General features: G+C 40.7%; 2 protein-coding genes across 2 annotated transcripts; both read right to left on the minus strand.

Moving 5' to 3' along the window:
• Positions 1 to 1,278: 1,278 nt before the first annotated feature.
• On the minus strand, positions 1,279 to 7,189 carry LOC134072515 (ras-related protein Rab-25-like). The gene is made up of 5 exons (XM_062529245.1): positions 7,041 to 7,189; positions 5,241 to 5,436; positions 2,992 to 3,185; positions 2,393 to 2,473; positions 1,279 to 1,924 (listed from the first exon to the last, which is right to left on the minus strand). The coding sequence occupies exons 1-5, from the start codon at positions 7,075 to 7,077 to the stop codon at positions 1,800 to 1,802; spliced, it is 633 nt and encodes a 210-aa protein (XP_062385229.1). The 5' UTR covers positions 7,078 to 7,189; the 3' UTR covers positions 1,279 to 1,799.
• An 885-nt stretch (positions 7,190 to 8,074) lies between these two features.
• On the minus strand, positions 8,075 to 18,413 carry scn1bb (sodium channel, voltage-gated, type I, beta b). The gene is made up of 6 exons (XM_062530036.1): positions 16,772 to 18,413; positions 13,903 to 14,069; positions 12,667 to 12,904; positions 11,015 to 11,156; positions 9,356 to 9,427; positions 8,075 to 9,145 (listed from the first exon to the last, which is right to left on the minus strand). Exons 1-5 carry the CDS (start codon positions 16,839 to 16,841, stop codon positions 9,361 to 9,363), a joined length of 684 nt encoding a protein of 227 aa, XP_062386020.1. The 5' UTR covers positions 16,842 to 18,413; the 3' UTR covers positions 8,075 to 9,145; positions 9,356 to 9,360.
• Between the last annotated feature and the right edge of the window lie 352 nt (positions 18,414 to 18,765).

Consider the following 18,765-nt stretch of genomic DNA (forward strand, 5'->3'; position numbering starts at 1 on the left):
TGATTGTCTCATGAATTCCATCTCCAGGCGGTTTAGCAACATAAGGATTGTACAGCTTGGAAACAGACTTGAAGGGGTTTGGGGTGCTCTATAGAACCATGCAGGCTTTAAAGAACCCTTAGGGGTTCCTTAGATATATCTTTCAAAATGGTTTGAAGAACCATTAACGTTTCAAGAACCATTTAGGGGTGCCATATATGAAGCATGCAATAGAACCATTTTTGGTTCTCTATAGGAGTGCATCCTGGGCAGAGAGGCGTTTGACACCTCGGGAAGAACAACTGAGTGCAAGTGAGAAACAGAACCAGCAGGGAGACACACCACTGTAGTGGAGGCACCAGGATGGTAGAGGAGGCTGTATTGGCTCCACACTGGACTGCATGAGACAGTGACGGAGAAAACGACTTTCCCCTGCGGCCTTGCTGCGAGCCTTGCTAAATATTGATACTAAACCACAATCCTTTTAGATATGGCATCAAAACGTCAGATGATGAGAAATAGGGAAAGCAATGCCATGTGATGAATATTTAGTGTTTAGTTTGATGTGTTTACCTTGTCCTTGTGTGTACTGTACACTACAGGATATGTGAACGGTTTTAATGCCACCAAATACAAAGATCACAATCTGTATGAATGTATACTGAAAATATAAGAAATAGGAGCACACACTTTTGAGTGAGTGCTTGGTGGTTACAGACTCATGGTTACAGTATACTGTAGTGTGCTGAATGCCTTTGCTGCCATCTACAGGCCCATTCAAAACATAGGCCTGAACTATAGCCAATTTGGAAGTCAACTTGAAATACTGAAACTGAATGCCAATCATGAACTGATGCCAGAAACAATATTTACACTATTTAATCATCACAATAGCATGGGACATCCCACACAGGCATTTTGGAATATGAAAAAATAAAAATGCTTATACTTTCTTATTGTCATTCTGCAATCTGCATACTGTTTACTTTATTTGTTTAACTGAAATGGGACACATTAAGAGAACTCTTTTTGTTCCTGGAAGTCAACAGTGGAAACTAATTTAGGCCTCATTTGCGCTGAATAGACTTTGAGTTCTCACAGTAATTTGGTTCTGTATAGTAGTCACACATTATTATGCACAATGCGAAGAATGCAAGAATGCAAAATCTACAGGGAGAGAACACAAAACCTGTCGCAGAAGAATGCAAAATACGTATATTAGTGACTACAAAAGGACTGTGAGGACGCAAAAATAGCCTCCATGAGCAAACACTGTACAGATTTCAGGAGTGTTTCAGAGAGTGTGTTGTATTTTTTTTATTTCAGAAATCAATCCAATGAAATATTTTGTCTCACATGATGACCATAATAGAATGAGCTTTTTTATTTACACTGGTAACATATTTCAGAAAAGCTTTTCAATGTTAAGGATGTTTTATTTCAGAGATTACTCCAGTAAAATACTGTCTCTGTCAAAGGATTACAGTGGAGTGAGTTTTTTTAAACCTCCGCCAAGGAGGTTATGTTTTCATCTGGGTTAGTTTGTCTGTCTGTCTGTTTTTTGTTTGTTTGTTTGTTTGTTTGTTTGTTTGTTTGTTTGTTCGGAAGATAACTCAAAAAGTTATGGATGGATTTCGATGAAATTTTCAGGAAGACATGATTACATTTTGGGAGTGATCCGGAACACCGTCTGTATCCAGGAGACGGTTATGTTTTCGCTTGGCGGAGGTTTGCGCTCTCTGAGTGCTTTTCTAGTTGTTTAATTTTATTTACACTGATAAAATACACAAGAAATGGGTTGAGGATAGGGAAGGAAATCATTATCTCCCACAACAGGATCTACTTTCTATGTGTGCTTCACTTGCTGGGCCAATAGACGGCGAAAGGGTCACGGCACTGATGGATCCTCGAGTGACCTCTCTGCTGGCCACTTTCCTGTGGATCTCTGGATAAGAGAAACAAAAACATCACATATGTTTATGACTTTATGATAATGTTATAATGTTTAAGAATATTCATGTCACTCTTATGCAGACTCAAGTAAAGTGTATCCCATTTATTTATATAGCACATTGTCTAGCATTTTCTAGCTCCTCTACACATGCAAGGGCCAAGCAAGGGCAAGGTTTGTAAACTGTGGAAAGCTCAAGGTCAAGGTCAACTTTAAGATTCCAGAAAGGGACATTTAAGGAGTTAAGGTGCACATACAGTATGTTTTCATTTAGCAATGTTAGACTCCTACATATAGAAAAGCTAAACTACTACACAACTTTTAGTTATTCCAAGTTTGGCCTCTACTGTATAAGCTAAAAGACAGGTGATTACTAGAACCTCTTTAATTCTAGACAGCTACATGGAATTATGAGTACTCTGTGCTAATGCGCTCTTTAGATGATGGTCAAACATAACAGACCTGTTAAGACTTCAAGGAAGGCAGCTTCAACATTTATGGACTCCAAAGCTGATGTCTCCATGAAGAGCAGACCTCTGCTCTCTGTAAAGACACACACCACCATTAGAACAGTTTTATATGTTTACTCTTAGCCTACTATCTTATAATAAATCCTTTAGCCTAGATAATATCAAAATGTTATAAACTATGTTATCTATTATTAATATTATTATTATTATTATTATTATTATCATTATACTTGGTATATATTGATATAATGAGAGAGCAGCATAATTATTTCTCTCAAGAGGGGAAACACATAACAAAAACTTTGAGTGAAAGTAACATTCCACTTCTTTGGATGGGATCAAATAGCCTGGCTATCACCAGACCAAGCTCTTTTATAGATAGTACATTAGTCTGGGGAGTCTGCTCTGTATTTTCTACTGCACAAGAGGCGTGATCAATGGGGCACAGTTCAAATTAATCTAGCATTTACAGTCCAGCCTGAGCTGCAAGGTGAAATCCAATAGCTGGCGGAGCGGGCTGGGTTTACCCAATCTAGGGATGAAATGCAATCAAAACACAATCCGAGACCGTGTGAAGATAAATAAAGGCACCTGCAAACTCCTTGGCCTCTTCCATGGGCACCGTCCGTTGAGCATCAAGGTCGCTCTTATTGCCCACGAGCATGACGACGATGTGGGGGTCAGCGTGGTCATACAGCTCCTTCAGCCAGCGCTCCACGTACTCGTAGGTCAGGTGCTTGGTCAAGTCGTACACCAGGAGGGCGCCCACGGCTCCTCTGTAGTACCTGAAGGAAGATCACCCACCGTAAACAGTTAAAGGGCAAACGTCAGGTTATTATTATTTTTTTCATTAATGTTAGTTAATGTGTAGTTAAATCATTTTTAAAATGATTACTCTAGGGCCATTTTAACCATCAGCTTCTTGAGGACTTTAAGCACAGTTTCTTTTCTTTTTTTTAAGTATTTTTTTTTGCCCATTTTATGCCTTTATTGACAGTGACAGTGAAGAAAGACAGGAAGTGAATGGGAGAGAGAGCGGGGGTGGGATCCGGAAAGGACCACGTGGCGGGAATCGAACCCGAGTCGTCGGCATGCAGTGCAGGTGCCCCAGCCAGTTGCGGCTGACCATCAGTTTCTTGAATCGGTAGAATACATGGACACCATTATGTGGGTCCTTGCAACATTTCTCAAAAAGTTGCCTTGTGTTATCCTGCTAAGGCACTGCTAAGAAACTACCGCCCTAATTTTTGCCTGAGATAGGGACCAATCACAGAACAGGGGGGAAAGCAAGACGATGGTGAGCTATGCACAGACGCATTTGATAGACATCCGTGGCGCCCAATGAACGGATCTGGGCCTTTTTTCAAATATGAGAAAATTAACGTTTGGTTGCCAGACCACGTCTCATGAGAAGTGGTATAGGCGCTAGCCAGGCTATTTTGTATCATCCATATCTAGGCCTATCAATATAACTCCATTTAGTGTTTACACAGAACCCAATTAGTTAAAAAAAACATTCCTACTTGATCAATAGCTTTACACAGTACAATATCATTCTGGGCTTGCATTGAGAGATGTCAGAGACTTTATTCTCTGTATTATATGTCAGTGTACCATGAGTTTGAAGCCGTTAAGGTAACAAAACTGCATTGGGTTGCTTTAAGCCCACATTCTGTGGCTCTCAGTAGGTTCTGTGGTTAATTACAGTAGTACCACTTGACAAGTTCTGATGTGACTTCTTGGGTACATCTCTGATACATATGAGATGTTACAGGCAGGTCAGCATAGTTAATCTGTTGACTGTTTGCAGAAGTATGGCATTTCTCATAGGCAGAGAAAAACTGTTGCTCAAACACTGTCCACTTAATCAACAGAGTCAGTGTAGTGATGTAAATTTCAATAAATCACACAATACTGTTTACCATCTTAATGGGTTAATGCAAACGAGAGAGTGTTTTTAAATTATACATGTATGGTAATTACATGTACAAAGTGCACTTTCAGTAAGTAGCCTAAGAGTAATGGCTATTATATAACTGTATATAACTTGCAACGATTTTAGCAGATACAACCTATGAAGCACTTTGTTGATGAAAAGAATATCCTCTTAGGAAGATTTTAAAGAGATCGATTCAGTTTTTTTTCTGATTTTTCAGCTTGGTTCAAAAAACACTGATGTCAATCTCCACTTTCAGGAAGATTCATAAATCATGTTGTATATTGTATACATTTCTGATAATATCAATAAAATTGTTGTTTTGTTTTGATTTAGTAACGATAACAATAACCCCGACTGCAGTTCCACTGATATCACTTGAATTATATATATATATATATACTGTATGTTTTTTTTTTTTTTTACGAGTGTTGTTTTTTTTTTTTTTTTAAGTATATTTTTTGGGCTTTTGTGCCTTTAATTTTTACAGGACAGTAGAGAGAGACAGGAAGCGAATGGGTGAGAGAGTCGGGGTGGGATCCGGAAAGGACCACGGGGCGGGAATCGAACCCGGGTCGCCGGCGTGCGGTGCAGGTGCCCCAGCCAGTTGCGCCACGGCTGGGGCCCTGTATGTTTTAAAAGAGTATAGAGGTCTACTATTTTGTAATCAAACTCTTCAATAGCAGAAAAAAAGTCCTATACTGTAGGTTTCCAATCAGATTTTGGAACCAAAATCTTATAGGATTTCAACAATCCAGCCAATAATTCCAAAATCTGATTGTCAATCCTATAAAATCCTATTGGTTCCAAAATCTGATTGGAATATGATTGGAATCCTATAGGAGTTGTTTGCTAAGGGCAGCCTGCTGACTGTAAGATGTTTATAAACAGGAGGTTCACTCACGCTGAAGTGATGGCTCTGTAGCGCTCCAGTCCAGCCGTGTCCCAGATTTGGGCCTTGATGACGGTGGTGTCCACCTGAATGGTGCGGGTGCTGAACTCCACTCCGATGGTGGTGCGGCTGTCATGGTTGAACTCGTTTTTAGTGAAGCGAGCCAACAGGTTGCTCTTCCCAACTCCTGACTCCCCGATGAGCACCACTGCAGCATTGGATCAAAACCGAAATCAGCTTCATGCTTCAAGTTTCAATCTCAAGTCAAATAAATTCATGGGGTTTTTTTTAAAGTATATTCTGGCCTTTTTGTCTTTATTATCATAGGACAGTGAAGAGGTAGACAGGAAACAAGTGGGAGAGAGATGGGGTGGGATCGGAACATGACCACAGGCCAGAATCGAACCTGGGTCCACGTGGGCACTCGGACCCATATATGGTACGAGCACTGTAGCCTGCTGCCCCCAAGCACCTTGATTATCAATGCAGACTGCATGGTGCTTGATTAATACACCTGTGGAGAGGGATCTGATGAAACCCATGAATTATCTTTACAGGGCCTATAACTGGGGATATGGTCTCAGTGCCCACTTTAAACCAGCTGCCCAGCTAGCACCAATTTAATTCATTCACTTTCATGTCACCTCATTGTTCAGGTGAAACTAAGGTCAGAGTTCTCACCGCACAAAGCACAAGCTATAAGGGCCTTTGTGTACTAAATGCTAAAAAGCTGCTGAGCATGTCATTTTTCAAATGACCAAAACATGACAGGACAATTCATGAAAAACTGATGATGCAATGCATCAAACTGGATATATGTTTTGCTTGTGCTGTTACTTTAAACAGAGTAAAACAGTGTTTGTACCTATCACACCCCCTTTACTAAGATGGAATAGTTTAACAGGGCACTGCTATGATAGTGGACATGCCAGCAGCACTGCTATGATAGTGGACAGGGCGGTAGCCGAGAGATTATCAGGGTTTGGTGTTGATTCTGCATAATTTGTCTCCCACTTCTTCCTATTGTGCTTTTTGTCTTTTGAAATGCAAGAGCCACGTCAGTCAAATGACAACACACCCAGAATAGGTGAGGCCTGCCAACACTTCAATGGTTCTCAGAACTGATACACTCCGGGGAATGACTGATAAAAGCACCAACAAATTGCAAAACTCTTTGTTACCAGTTGAGAATGAGGTTTCGTTGCACACGTTTCACTTTCACATTTCACAAGTCTCCACAAGTCTCAAAATTCAATCTAATCCAGACTAGTCTTTCACTTAAGGACATATCAGGAAAACAGAACCTCTTTAATCCACTGAACAGAATGGCTGTTTACAATGCTCTATGTATCTATTGCTCATAAATGCATAGCTTGCTGTAACTTACAATAGTGAGTGTGTTTACGCTTATTATGAAATGGCATGCATGTACAGTATACAGCATGTTTGTGTGCATTAACTCATAAGTCTGTGGTCGTGCTTATCTTTCATCTGAGTGGCATGTGATGGTGGAGGAGGCGACTGATCAAGTCTGTCACCACCAGTACCTCGTTCATTCATCCACACACAGCAGTAAACGTTTTTGATTTTTTAAACTATATCTATCAGACACAAGATATTTCTTGGCCTCAAATTGCTGTTTGGCCAATTGCGTACTGGGCAGCAGAGATGAGTGGAGTTTCTGTTTCTACTTAACAAGTTCAATGGTCATATGACACTCTCCAAACAGTTCTTCCTTCCTGATACCTGAGCAGCTGCCATTCCAACTCTTTGTCATGATAAATAAAAAACAAACATAACATAATTACTCACCTTTGAAGACAAAGTTGTACGTCAAATCTGACGCCATATTGTGCCCAGGCTGCGAACAAACAGAGGCCGAATCACAGTACAGTGTCTCCCAGGGGAGCAGGTTAAGGAGAGCAGGTGATGTCCTCCGGAGGTCCCAGGCTTGCTGAGCAGGCTACACCTCAGAGGGAAATATGCAGACGAGCCGGCCTGCACGACAGACAGGGGGGGGCGGAGAGGCGGGAGGGGTGCAGCACGGTGGGAGCAGGTGGAACAGGAAGTGGAGCTGGCATGACGACAGCAGACGCAACCTCAAGGAGGATGACAATGAGATGTCTTTTCTCTCCAGGGAGGGGACTTTGTTTGGCCCGCCCATATTAGCCTGAATTCCTGTACTACAGGTAGAGCCTGTAGCTAGTCAATAACAAAGCAGAGGCCAATACTCTTGCTGGAAATGAGCAAAGACTCCCAGTTCTCTGCTTTTAACCCCAACCCTAAGCAAATTCAACACGTCTCCTCACTATCCTCTTACCATCCTTTAACTTTTGTGTGTATGCGTTGAAACAAATGCAGGTGTTCATCAACATTCCTAGCTTTGAAAATGGAAGATGAAGAAAGTGCATCAGAATGAATACCCTATTTGATTGGCTACTGAGTGTGCATAGGCTATCAATACACTATTTGATTGGCTGTTGAGTGTGGCCATGGACTTGGTCATGTTTTGCCAGGACTGATAACAGGACCTTAATCTTCCTCAATAAAGGATTTTGAAGCGTTGAAGACGATTGTAGTAAATCCAGAGGTTTGTCAAAATCACAAACAGTTCTCCACAAATGTTTTTGAACAGTTTGAGGGGGTAGTTCTCCGTTCACATATAGGCAAGCTGGACGAAGGACTACTATTCAAATGGAAAGTTTACTCAAAATTGTTGAGTAAACTGTTCCGAGAAAACATTGTATGGAGAAAATATGCTTGTGTCTGTTCACGGAATTTGAAGGGACCTCTGATTCACACAAAATAAACACAGCATGAGACTCAACAGTGCACAGACACACATATTAGCCATTTAAGAGTGTCTTTTAATTTGCGCATATGACAGACAGCTAAGATCTCATTATGTCATCTCTGTAAAATGTTGCATGATGCTATATGTCTTCACCTTGTACTATAATTCATATAACCTGACTTACTACATGTTTACTACATTTGGCAAGCATAGGTTCTTTTTTTACATGTATTTGGACAAAATGTGCATTGTGACCTTGTGTGCGTGGTATACTTCCATTATTGCCCTTGGGCCATGCATATACACTATTGCTGGGATATCAGTGCTAAGGTGCCTAAACAACAAGTATTTATTGATATCCAGCAATATAGAATGCATATTCTAATTACAGTTCACATTACAAAAGAACATGGCCTAACATGTATTTCATACTCAACACAGAGATTATTCCCTATTCGGTTTTTCCCTTTCTTCCTTTTAATTTCATTTCACATTTACAACTGTATACTTTCTTAGTTCGGTACTGTGCTGGCTGGCAAGTGATTGAATTTACAAGTGTGACATTGTAGTAAAATTCAGTTCAAGTGACTTAGTTGGGTATTTAAACAACACTGTGATGCTGTGCGTCATTTTCCATACTGTGCTGGCAATGGTATTGCATTAGTCCAAGTTCGATAGGCTCAGAGAGGCTATAATTACTTTGCTATAATTCATGACACTCGTAGCATTCACATATGGAATTTGGTGCAACTGCTGCTTATACTGTCTCCCACCCTTTGGATGGAAATAATATGACGTATTACTTTGCTATCAAAGCGAGATCCTGCACGAAGTGCATTTTGATAACATGTTTTTAGAGCAACATTGTTTGTGATGCACATTCCCGTTTCACAGTTAGTTTTCAGTTAAGTATGGCTATTGATTGATCGACTATATATAATGTTAGACATGCTAATGGTTCATTGCAATCATGCAAACTCCTTTTCTGTGGCGTATCTCATAAAAGGCAAAAGTATTAAAAAAATCCGAGAAATAGGATGCATCTCCACAATGTCTCCATGCACAGGTAAGAAGTTGATATAAATCCAGTTGATGATGAGGTGAGCAGAATGGACCAACGGATCTGAGAAAAAAATAGATAAGGAAACACACTGTAAACAATAAACAATAAACAAGTCAAGAGTGACCATCTCCCTTACATGCACCACATATAAAGAAACTTTATCACGGTAAACTTCGTACATTACAAACTCCAAAGATGAAATGAGTTGTATCTGAATCAAAGAAATATTTGAGGTAATGCTAATTGCTAATGTGGTTTAGGCCAACATACCTGTGTTATTCTGCTACTTGTACTGCTGCACAGTTGTCTTTGCTTTCCGAAGCTATTGCTAAATATTCTTCCCTATAAAAGGGCCACAGAAGAAAACATATCATCAACATCGGCTGTTTCTGCCAGAAGATACACAATACAATGAATATCCAGGTTTCAGCAGCAGAAGGTAGATACTACAAAAGAGACTATGATATCCCATACAGAAATGTCAGGTTTCTGGCCAACATTTCTGGTTAACTTTTGCAATGTTTACGGCAAATTTGCAACAATGTCATTATGCAAATTTGGTTTGCCACCAGATATTCACTGGAAGTTTGGCTAATGTGGTCACAAATCAATGGTGAACACATTTCCTACACTTCTCATTATTGCCAGAACTTTGCTGGAAGTTTGCCTCTCGCGGCCAACATTGGCAAAATTCTGGCAATATTTTCTAGCGAACTCCTTTCTAGCGTAAAAAAATATTATAAGTACAATTAAATCTGTTATATGCCATGCGTGTTATACAGATTCACCCTTGAAAAAAAATCCATATTAATCTATTTTGCTCTGTGAGCAAAATTAGGTTGAGTTTGTTGCATGTTTCCGGTGGGATAAAGGAACCTTTCCCCCCCAGCCGTGTTACACAACTTACAAGTAGGAATCTGTGACCCCCATAAACCCTAAACCCTCTTCATGAGATGGTAAACATTATCTGAATTCCCGATCCCAAGTTAGATTTACTGTATGTCTTCTACGTCATAGAAGTCCACCACAAGAAAAGTTATATACAGTATATAACTATATATATATATATATATGTAGGTTGAATCTTTCTGTGACCACAAGGAATAGGTCCCCTTTCCCTGACGGGCGACAGCATTGGTAACCGGAGGATGACTTTTAGAAATCATTGGCACAGATTAGCTTCTGCAATAAATAGCCCAGTCCCTCCACAACAAGAGAATCCCACAATTACAAGTACGATTGCAGGGAATAGGGCTTGCATGAAACAGAGATAAGGAGAGCCTCCTGTATAATATCTACTTGTTGACCCTGAACTCCTGATTAAGGATTTTGATTCATAAATGGAGAGAGCCTCTCCCTTGTATCAGTCCTTTCGTGCATCCTAAACCCGTCGAAAAGGGGCCTTTGCAACAGACACGACACTGATAAATACTTCCTCTTTGTTCGCAAAGCGAGAGCCTCGCAGAGTCGAAAAAGGGAAGTACTTATAGTCTTTAGCAAGGTGAGGATCTCGCCGAGTCTAAATACAGTAGAACCCACACCACCCTCTCAGCAAAGTGAGATCCTCACAGTCAGAGTCTAAAAGGTTAATATACACACACACACACCCGGAGTAGCGATCTCAGCTGGGTCTATAGGAGCCCTGTAATCACCAGAGTGGACACAAAACGCGACAGTATGAAAATAGCAAACAAGGTCAAACTAACAAGCTACTGTAAACGTAGGACATTGAATTCTTAGTTTTCCATGTTTCAAAAGTTGTCACTGTTTTCTCAGAAGAGGTTCCATGGGTTGCAATCAATAGATCTATAGGCCTATGAGTTGTACTTAGATGATATTACATAACATATACGTAAATCTTGCTCTCAGGGGGGAAAAAGGCATAAAAGCATATCTGAAGACGGTCAGTGGACACTCCTAAATACTTACGCGCTTGCCCTTAATGCCTCCTCTCCATGCGCCATGATCTTCCTGTAGCAATATATCATCTCAACCAGCAGCCAAAGCTGCAGCCCGATGATGGACACGTACATCATGACCTCTGACACGATGGAGGCTGTGCCACGGGTTGCTATGGACACAAGAGGACAAACGAGGGGTTGGTGGTGAGAATGTAAAATAAGGCAGTGCCTAAGGTTTATTACGTCGCGTCAATTCTGCATCTAAATGTTTATGTGTGGACAGGTATGTAATGCTACAGTATGAAGGCCTGAAAGACTTGAAAGTGGTTTAGTTATTTTTCTATAATGAATATTTTTGTGCAATTATATACAGTATATAGATACAATTAATGACAAATTAAGTAAATATACAAATAGTGTTGGTTATCAGCCAAACTGTTATCTTAAACGTTAATAATAAATAACATTGTTATTAAACATTGTAACAATCTGTTTGTCCCCACTTCCTATTGTGGATGGTGTGCGCTAACGCTACCATCATTCCAACATTAAATAGTGTTGTTTAACAAAAATGGATGTTTCAAATGAAACTGTGAGAAGAAAAGTGCAGTGCTCAGAATTCTGAACTGTTTTGCAGCATAAAAGCTCACCTCAAAAGAAACTTGCTTTCTTTCAGCTACTTTTGACGACTTTGAGACATAGCCTTTCACAGGTATTATCCACAATGCTCACATCTGACATGATCATATCCTCTAACTTCTATCCTAAGATTCATGTTCCTGTTGTCTAGTAGTCAAGGCTGCCAATCCATTGTCCTCCATTGGATTTTGGCCAAATAAGACAGAAGGATGAATGATAAAAATATATGAAGGCAGGTGTGTATGATTTTCCTCACTGGAAATGCACACCTACAGCCACACAGCCCCTGGGAGACTGTGCACCACCGTTGCACAGATAATGACACAAGATGGTCCATTTCCTTCACACTATGAAATATGAAGACACTGACATGTCTGTCTCCTCAGTGAATTCCTATAACGCATTCTGGGTGTGAAAGGGTATGGCAAGCCAATCAAATTAATCAAAGATGCAGAGTGTCAAATCCATTGGGGTCTATGCGTAGCCTGGCTCCGCCTTCCTACAGTATGTACTCAAGCTCAGTTTTCATTTCCCTTCACTACGTAGTCTGGGTCTGCGGTATATTCACGGGTTTTCTCAAGACAAAAATGTGTAGGTCCAATCAGTGAACAGAGGGAGTAGCTGAGAACGATGACGTTGAGGTCGTGCGCTAGTTTGAGCATGTCACGTCACAACCAAACGTTAGCGATTGGTAATGGCAGATCTGAGTGGCTCTGGGTAGATCCAATAGTTTTAAACATTAACAGTGTATCCGCATTAAAGGAAGCTCACGCTTGGCCATGGAAAGTGGCCAGACTGTCTCTATAGTATGAACGTTTGAGAGTATTTTAGGACCAGGCTAGTCTATGCGTCCTTTCCTTTCCCTGAAAATGAATCTTCTGTTAGCAGACACCCATGATCAAATCACTAATTCATGAAATGTGTTTGTGGCACTGTGTGAGCTATGATTTCAGTCTTTGTGTGCTGCCTATTAGCTTGACTACATGTAGTGTGGTGTGTATTTCAGTGTATTTTAGTCAATTGAAGTTGACAGTATCAAACCTTTGGCCACCACGTTGAGCTTCACATACTTGGTGGCTTCGGTCTCGTACTCGTAATGTTCATAAAATAGGATTCGGTTGAACAAGCAGCGGAAGACTCCGGTGTCATTGAAGGTGACATTGGTGATGTAGATGGACGCGTCCTGCAGATCTTGAGTGTGTTTGCTTCCGACCCACTCCAGGCGATCTTCAAATCGGTCATCTTTGATCATGGAGCTCGAGCCGTCGTAGGTGTAGATCTGAGGGCAGTAAGAACAAACCTCAATAACTTCAATTGCCATGACCTTGAGCAATGTGCTTCAGTGGCGGAAGTCAGTTTGAGGACATCAACACACACTGCGGTGTCTGTTATTGTCCTTAGCACAATTCACTGGTTAGACCAGTTAGCCTGTAGCTCCTTTTTAAAACAAGATAAGGGTATGTATTGATCTAACTCTGGGGTAGACAGCAAATTAGCTAATTTCATAAAAAGTTGACATTTTCTTTTGAGGTAAAAGGTTGTGCATGATTTAGTGGGCCCTAAGTGACGGGTAAAGAGCAAAGGCTTAATTCTAACCCAAGCTTATTTAATAACAAGGCAAAATCTATTTGCTAATTTGATGCCATGGGCAAGATCCTAAGCGAAACATTGGTGAGTAAGCTCTAGGCTATATGCTCCATGTTCCCTTTGTCTATCACTTCAATAAGGCCCCAGGGTCATCTAGCAGTGATATGCCCTTGAACAGAAGCAGACATGTCCTGCCATATATTCGTTCTATCTGTGCACAAAACACAGGTGATATCACTAATTATCTGATCTTCCTGGCTGCTAATTAGGATGAGCTGGCTGACTATGGTTGGATCAAATATAGGCTACTGTACTCGGCAGGATTTTTACTTCCTGAACCCGGGATGTCCCCCTCTGCCCTTGAATACCTCTCCCACAGCCTTCTGAGTAGGATAACCTAAGATGGCCATAAGTGTCATAACAAAAGCCCTCTCTGCAGCCTGTATTATGGCTAGTTAATTCTCAGCTAATGTAGAAACACAGCAAACTCTATGGGCGAGAACCTGCTCCAGTAGATAATGAAAAACTCATTCTTAGCTAACAAAACAAAATGGCATTACATAAAAAGCTCATGCCAACACAATTACAAAGACTATATTACATTTTCACTGGTCACGTCTGCCGACAACAGGTCCACCATTATGTCCTACACATAGTAGCCAATAAAAATATAAAAGAAAAGCTACGAACAGGGATGAACTGTTTTTCTCCTTTGAACATGAAGAACCAGTCCACGGTGGCAGTGGCCTCCACCTCGCCCCTCATCTTGCAGGAGATGCATCCCAGCTTGAAGCCCTGACCGGCCACTGCCTCAGTGTCAGAGTCCACCTCAGCACAGGCTCCACTGGCCAAGGTAACTACACACACACACACACACACACACACACACACACACACACACACACACACACACACACACACGGGAGAAAACAGATATGGTTACCACCTTATCATGAACACGGTGCAAACAATCCTTTAATTACTCCCACATCTATATATTGTTGACAGGACCGTCTGTCTGTGTTGTAGTGTGTGTATGTGCATGTGTGTGTGTGTGTGTGTGTGTGTGTGTGTGCTTGAATGTATGTACATCTCTTGAACCGTCCGTCCGACTGATTTCATACTCTTACGCCTCTTGTGCAGTAGAAATAAAGCACAGACTCCCCAGACTAATGTTCAGCTTAGTATGGTGATAGCCAGGCTACAGAGGCAGTGCACACAGGTAGAAAATCACGTGAGCGCAAGCGAATGTAGAGCAGGCTAATCATGTCGAACCTCAACAACATAAAGACTGCCTCTGGGTGTGGTTTGCATAAAAAAAAAATCTGCAGATTTTGCAACAACACGCCAACCCACATGGGTATGCAGTGGCTATTCAAACAACGTAAAATATTATGTGTTCATACACATCAAATAGCCTACTTTGGACTGACTTTCAATAAACAAACAGCAATTCTGACTGCACGGTCCTGAATTGAAGCAGCAATTCCAGAACTGTAGAACCAGCTAGCCTCTTATATGGAAACAAGCCAGAAGATGCAGAAAATAATGATATCATGATGATGACTGTTTGCTGACAAACAGGAGTCAAAGGTAAAAGGCTAGACAATAAAGAAGTTGTCCACTCACCATACATTGCCCAAAACAAACCCAATACGAAAACACATTCTGGAGTCATTTTCACTTGGTCCATTTCACTTCAAATGTGGCAAATTATTTTATGTGATGATTTGCTATGCAGTGGCTATTCAAACTATAGAAAAAAATATATGTGTTCTACTATTACTACAACTATACTTTTGACCGACTTTGGACTTTGGACTTAATGAACAAAGGGAAAATCTGTCTGCACAGTCCTGAATGAAAAACAAGTGATAATTCCAGCTGCTTGATCCTGAATTTAAGGATGGTTTCAGAACGCCACAGGAAAAGCGTTGTTGTGCTCTTGATACTCCAACTATAGACAAATGGTGCATTCATGGAGTTTGGTACATTTGGGAATAATGTGAATTTCAATGATTACGTCACTCTTCCAGCTGCAAGAGTTCATGTGTTTTGCAATTCAAATGGGGAAAACATGAACAACACATCAAAAAGCACACATAAAGAGGACATAAACACTAAGAGGAATGACTAAAGAATTTGTGACATCTCTTATGCTGATCAGATCATACTGTAAAAGGCAACAGCAACGAAGAGGAATTACTAAGTAATTTGTAAATATTTATTGGTGCCCCAATTAAGGGCTTGCATATTGGCTAGGCATGTTGCTGATCAGATCATAAATGGGCGCAGCAACAAAGAGGAATGACTGAAGAATTTGTATAGGTATTTATTGGTATTTGTGAGTGTCCGTATCAAGGTCTTGATTTGTCTAGCTATGTAAATGATCGGATCATAAATGGCCACAGCAACGAAGAGGAATGACCAAAGAATTTCTGGTACTTGTTGGTGCCCTCATCAAGTGTTTCCGTTTTGTTTGTAGATTGCTGATTGGATCATAAACGGACACAGCAACAAAGAGGATTGACAGAGGAGTTGGTTGATATTTGTCAGTGGCCGCATCAAGGGCTTGGCAGAGAACCTTGTTGACATCCCAGACCCACCCCCTCCAACTGTGGAAAGGGTGGGTCTGGGATGCCAGATACTACCACTTTTGAGCCTTCAGGAGGTGTCGTGGGACCCATGAAGGAATTATGCCTGCTTGATAAACCCAATGAAATGCTCTTGAAGGCTGTTCTGTTGGTTCTGTTTTTGCCCACAAAGGTTGATTTGTCAGTCACTTTGTTTTGTCACAGTATAAAAGGCTTGGCTGTTGATAGGCCACTATGTGAAATCCCCTACTTGTTGACCCCTTCACGATCCACATTTTCGCGTGTCTACACACTGCGCTTGTCAACCAGATAGCCTCATGTGGCAGGCCAATGAATCTCTGGCCACTTGCTAACGTTGTCTACCAATCAGACAATCGCCATTAGCTAAAACTGATTTATTAAGGTACAGTTTCACAGTCCTGCGGGATGACAATGACAGTGCATGCCTTGACAGTTTCATGCGCACCCATAGGTAGATGTTTACCAGCATTGAAGGGTATAGCACGAGGAATTTAACCTCTTTATCATGTATATTTGAAAGGAAATAGGTTCAATATAAACACAAAAAGACCAACTGCTAGGCTTATGTCATTTTTATCTGTAAGATTGTAAATGTTTTTTACTACACATTTATTATAATACAATATAATAATATTCAATATTAAGCTTGATCAATTCAAGCTTGATTTATCATGACAGAGCAAATCACTTCAAGGACAGACATAGAACCATAGAAGGATAGGTCTATCTGAGAGCTCCTTTTAACTTGCTTCGTATGAAAACAAGTTATAAAGATGTAGTTAAAGAAAACTAACAATGTCATAATGATGACTGCAGCTTGGTGCCAAACCGGAGTCAAAAGTCAAGGATTAGAAATGTGGGGAAAACATGAACGAAACAGCAAAACAAACACATAAATAAAGGACTATTTACTCGAAAGACTAGTGAATATAATGCCTACTCACCACATATTGCACAAAACAAGGCCAAGAGGAAAACACGTTCTGGAGTCATTTTCACTTGGTACAAGTCCATTTCACTTCACGTGTGACAAATTCTTCTGTGTGTGGACGTCCTTTTGCTTATGTCTCCTCTTCTGTAAAATCTGAAACCTTTTCAGTTCATGTAAATATCTGCCCCCCTACATACTAGGAGGTCACCTCAGTAGCACAGTGATGTGAAACACTTCTCAACGATGTGCATTAGATTTGTAGTCTTTTCAAAAATAAAAAAGAGAAAGATATCAATGATGATCCTCACAAGTTCTAACTGTTGGATTCAACAAACAACTTTGGACAAGGCCGTAAACAAAAACAACCCTGGCAACAACAACTCTCTTCAGGAAGACTTTCTGACTTTGTGAAATTGAGAAAAATAAAATAATCTGCTTCTAAATATCAGATCATGCCCATCTATGAATACCACTGGACAGGAAACAAGACTAACTTAGAATTAAAAAGTGCAAAATGAAACGAAGGCCTACCTCACAAAGGTAAAAGTGCTTCTTATATTTGGCTCATTTGAATCAACAGCTAAAACAATAGATTCAATGATTACATCACCGTCGATATCTATATTGCTTATGTTGCTTCTGTAGCAAATATTCATTTCATGCAGTTCTATCAAATAACAAACTGCCCACTCATCATTTCCACATCCGCAATCCCGAAATGTGTGAAAATATTTTCGAATGTGTTTAGGCTACCCTGAGAATATTCTAAATTCCTGAGTTTACTTTATCCAGGCCTTATTACATTCAATTTATTTACTTGAGTAATGGACTAGGCCAACCCCCACGGCAGAAATATATGGGTGGCTCACACGAATACATCGGACATACAGTTTTTCCTTCAGCTAAATATAATGTAATTAATTCAAAATCTGGTGCAAGCATTTCCATCACGGAACACAGGTAAACTACATCTGTGTCACTGGGTGACTTTTAAATGGTATAAGCGTAGCCTATGCAGTCACTTTTAATTCATTTAGGCTAACGATCTGCGTGCGCGGACATAGAATCGGCCATGTACACTTGGCTCTATTCGGATGTGGTCCATCAGCAATTCAGGGACACATGCATGACTGTCCTCCCGCCGCCCTTCACAAATGTCTTCCTCTTGTTTTCTCCAATCTTCTCTCTTCCCAAATTCTTCACCTCGGTTCTGGTGAAAATTCCTCTTTTGAATGGTCAACCTACTCAGCTTTTAGTAATCTGACATCACAGCTATCCCAAAGTACCTAAGCAAAAAAAAAAAAAAAAAACATGGCCAAATATTCAGGCTAATCTACGTCTCTAACCTGTAATAGCCTGATGCGAAGACTGTCATCGTGCACTGACCCTACAGACAGAAATACAAAACCAGATGTAAAACGCCTCCGTAAATGCGCACTTCTGTTTCCCAGTAGCTGAGACAAACGTCGCGCCTGACGCTCCGATGGCGTTTGGCTCGACTCAAAGTGAGGCTACGTCTGATGCATTGCGGTAAAAGGTGGAGGAGGAGAGCGAGCGGGAGGAATGAAGCATATGCGATACGAAAAGATGCCCGTGGTTAATTCTACGGGAATCCAGGCATTGAAATGGCGAAAATGTCTCTGTATCCAACCTCGATACAGTGTTATAGCTTATTGTGGTTTCTGTTGAGAGCAATGGTATTGGACCATCCATGAGCCAACACCCGCAACCCCCACCCACCATCACCATCATCATCACACCTCGTCATGCATTTAATAAAAAAAATCATGTAAATTCAATTAATGAAGGCAGATACCTTTTCTTGTACGGTATAGGCTGGATCCCCTTCCTTGTCATTTATAACATAAGACACAAAATCACACACACGAAGCCTATACATCTATATAAAGTGAAGGCGACACACCATAAATCAATATTTCATTTCACCAGCAGCCCCAAAACGCAGCAACAACTCCAAGTAACTTTACTTGGATCTGAAGTCGTTTT

Source organism: Sardina pilchardus, chromosome 24, assembly GCF_963854185.1.
Source record: "Sardina pilchardus chromosome 24, fSarPil1.1, whole genome shotgun sequence".
Lineage (NCBI taxonomy): Eukaryota > Metazoa > Chordata > Actinopteri > Clupeiformes > Clupeidae > Sardina > Sardina pilchardus.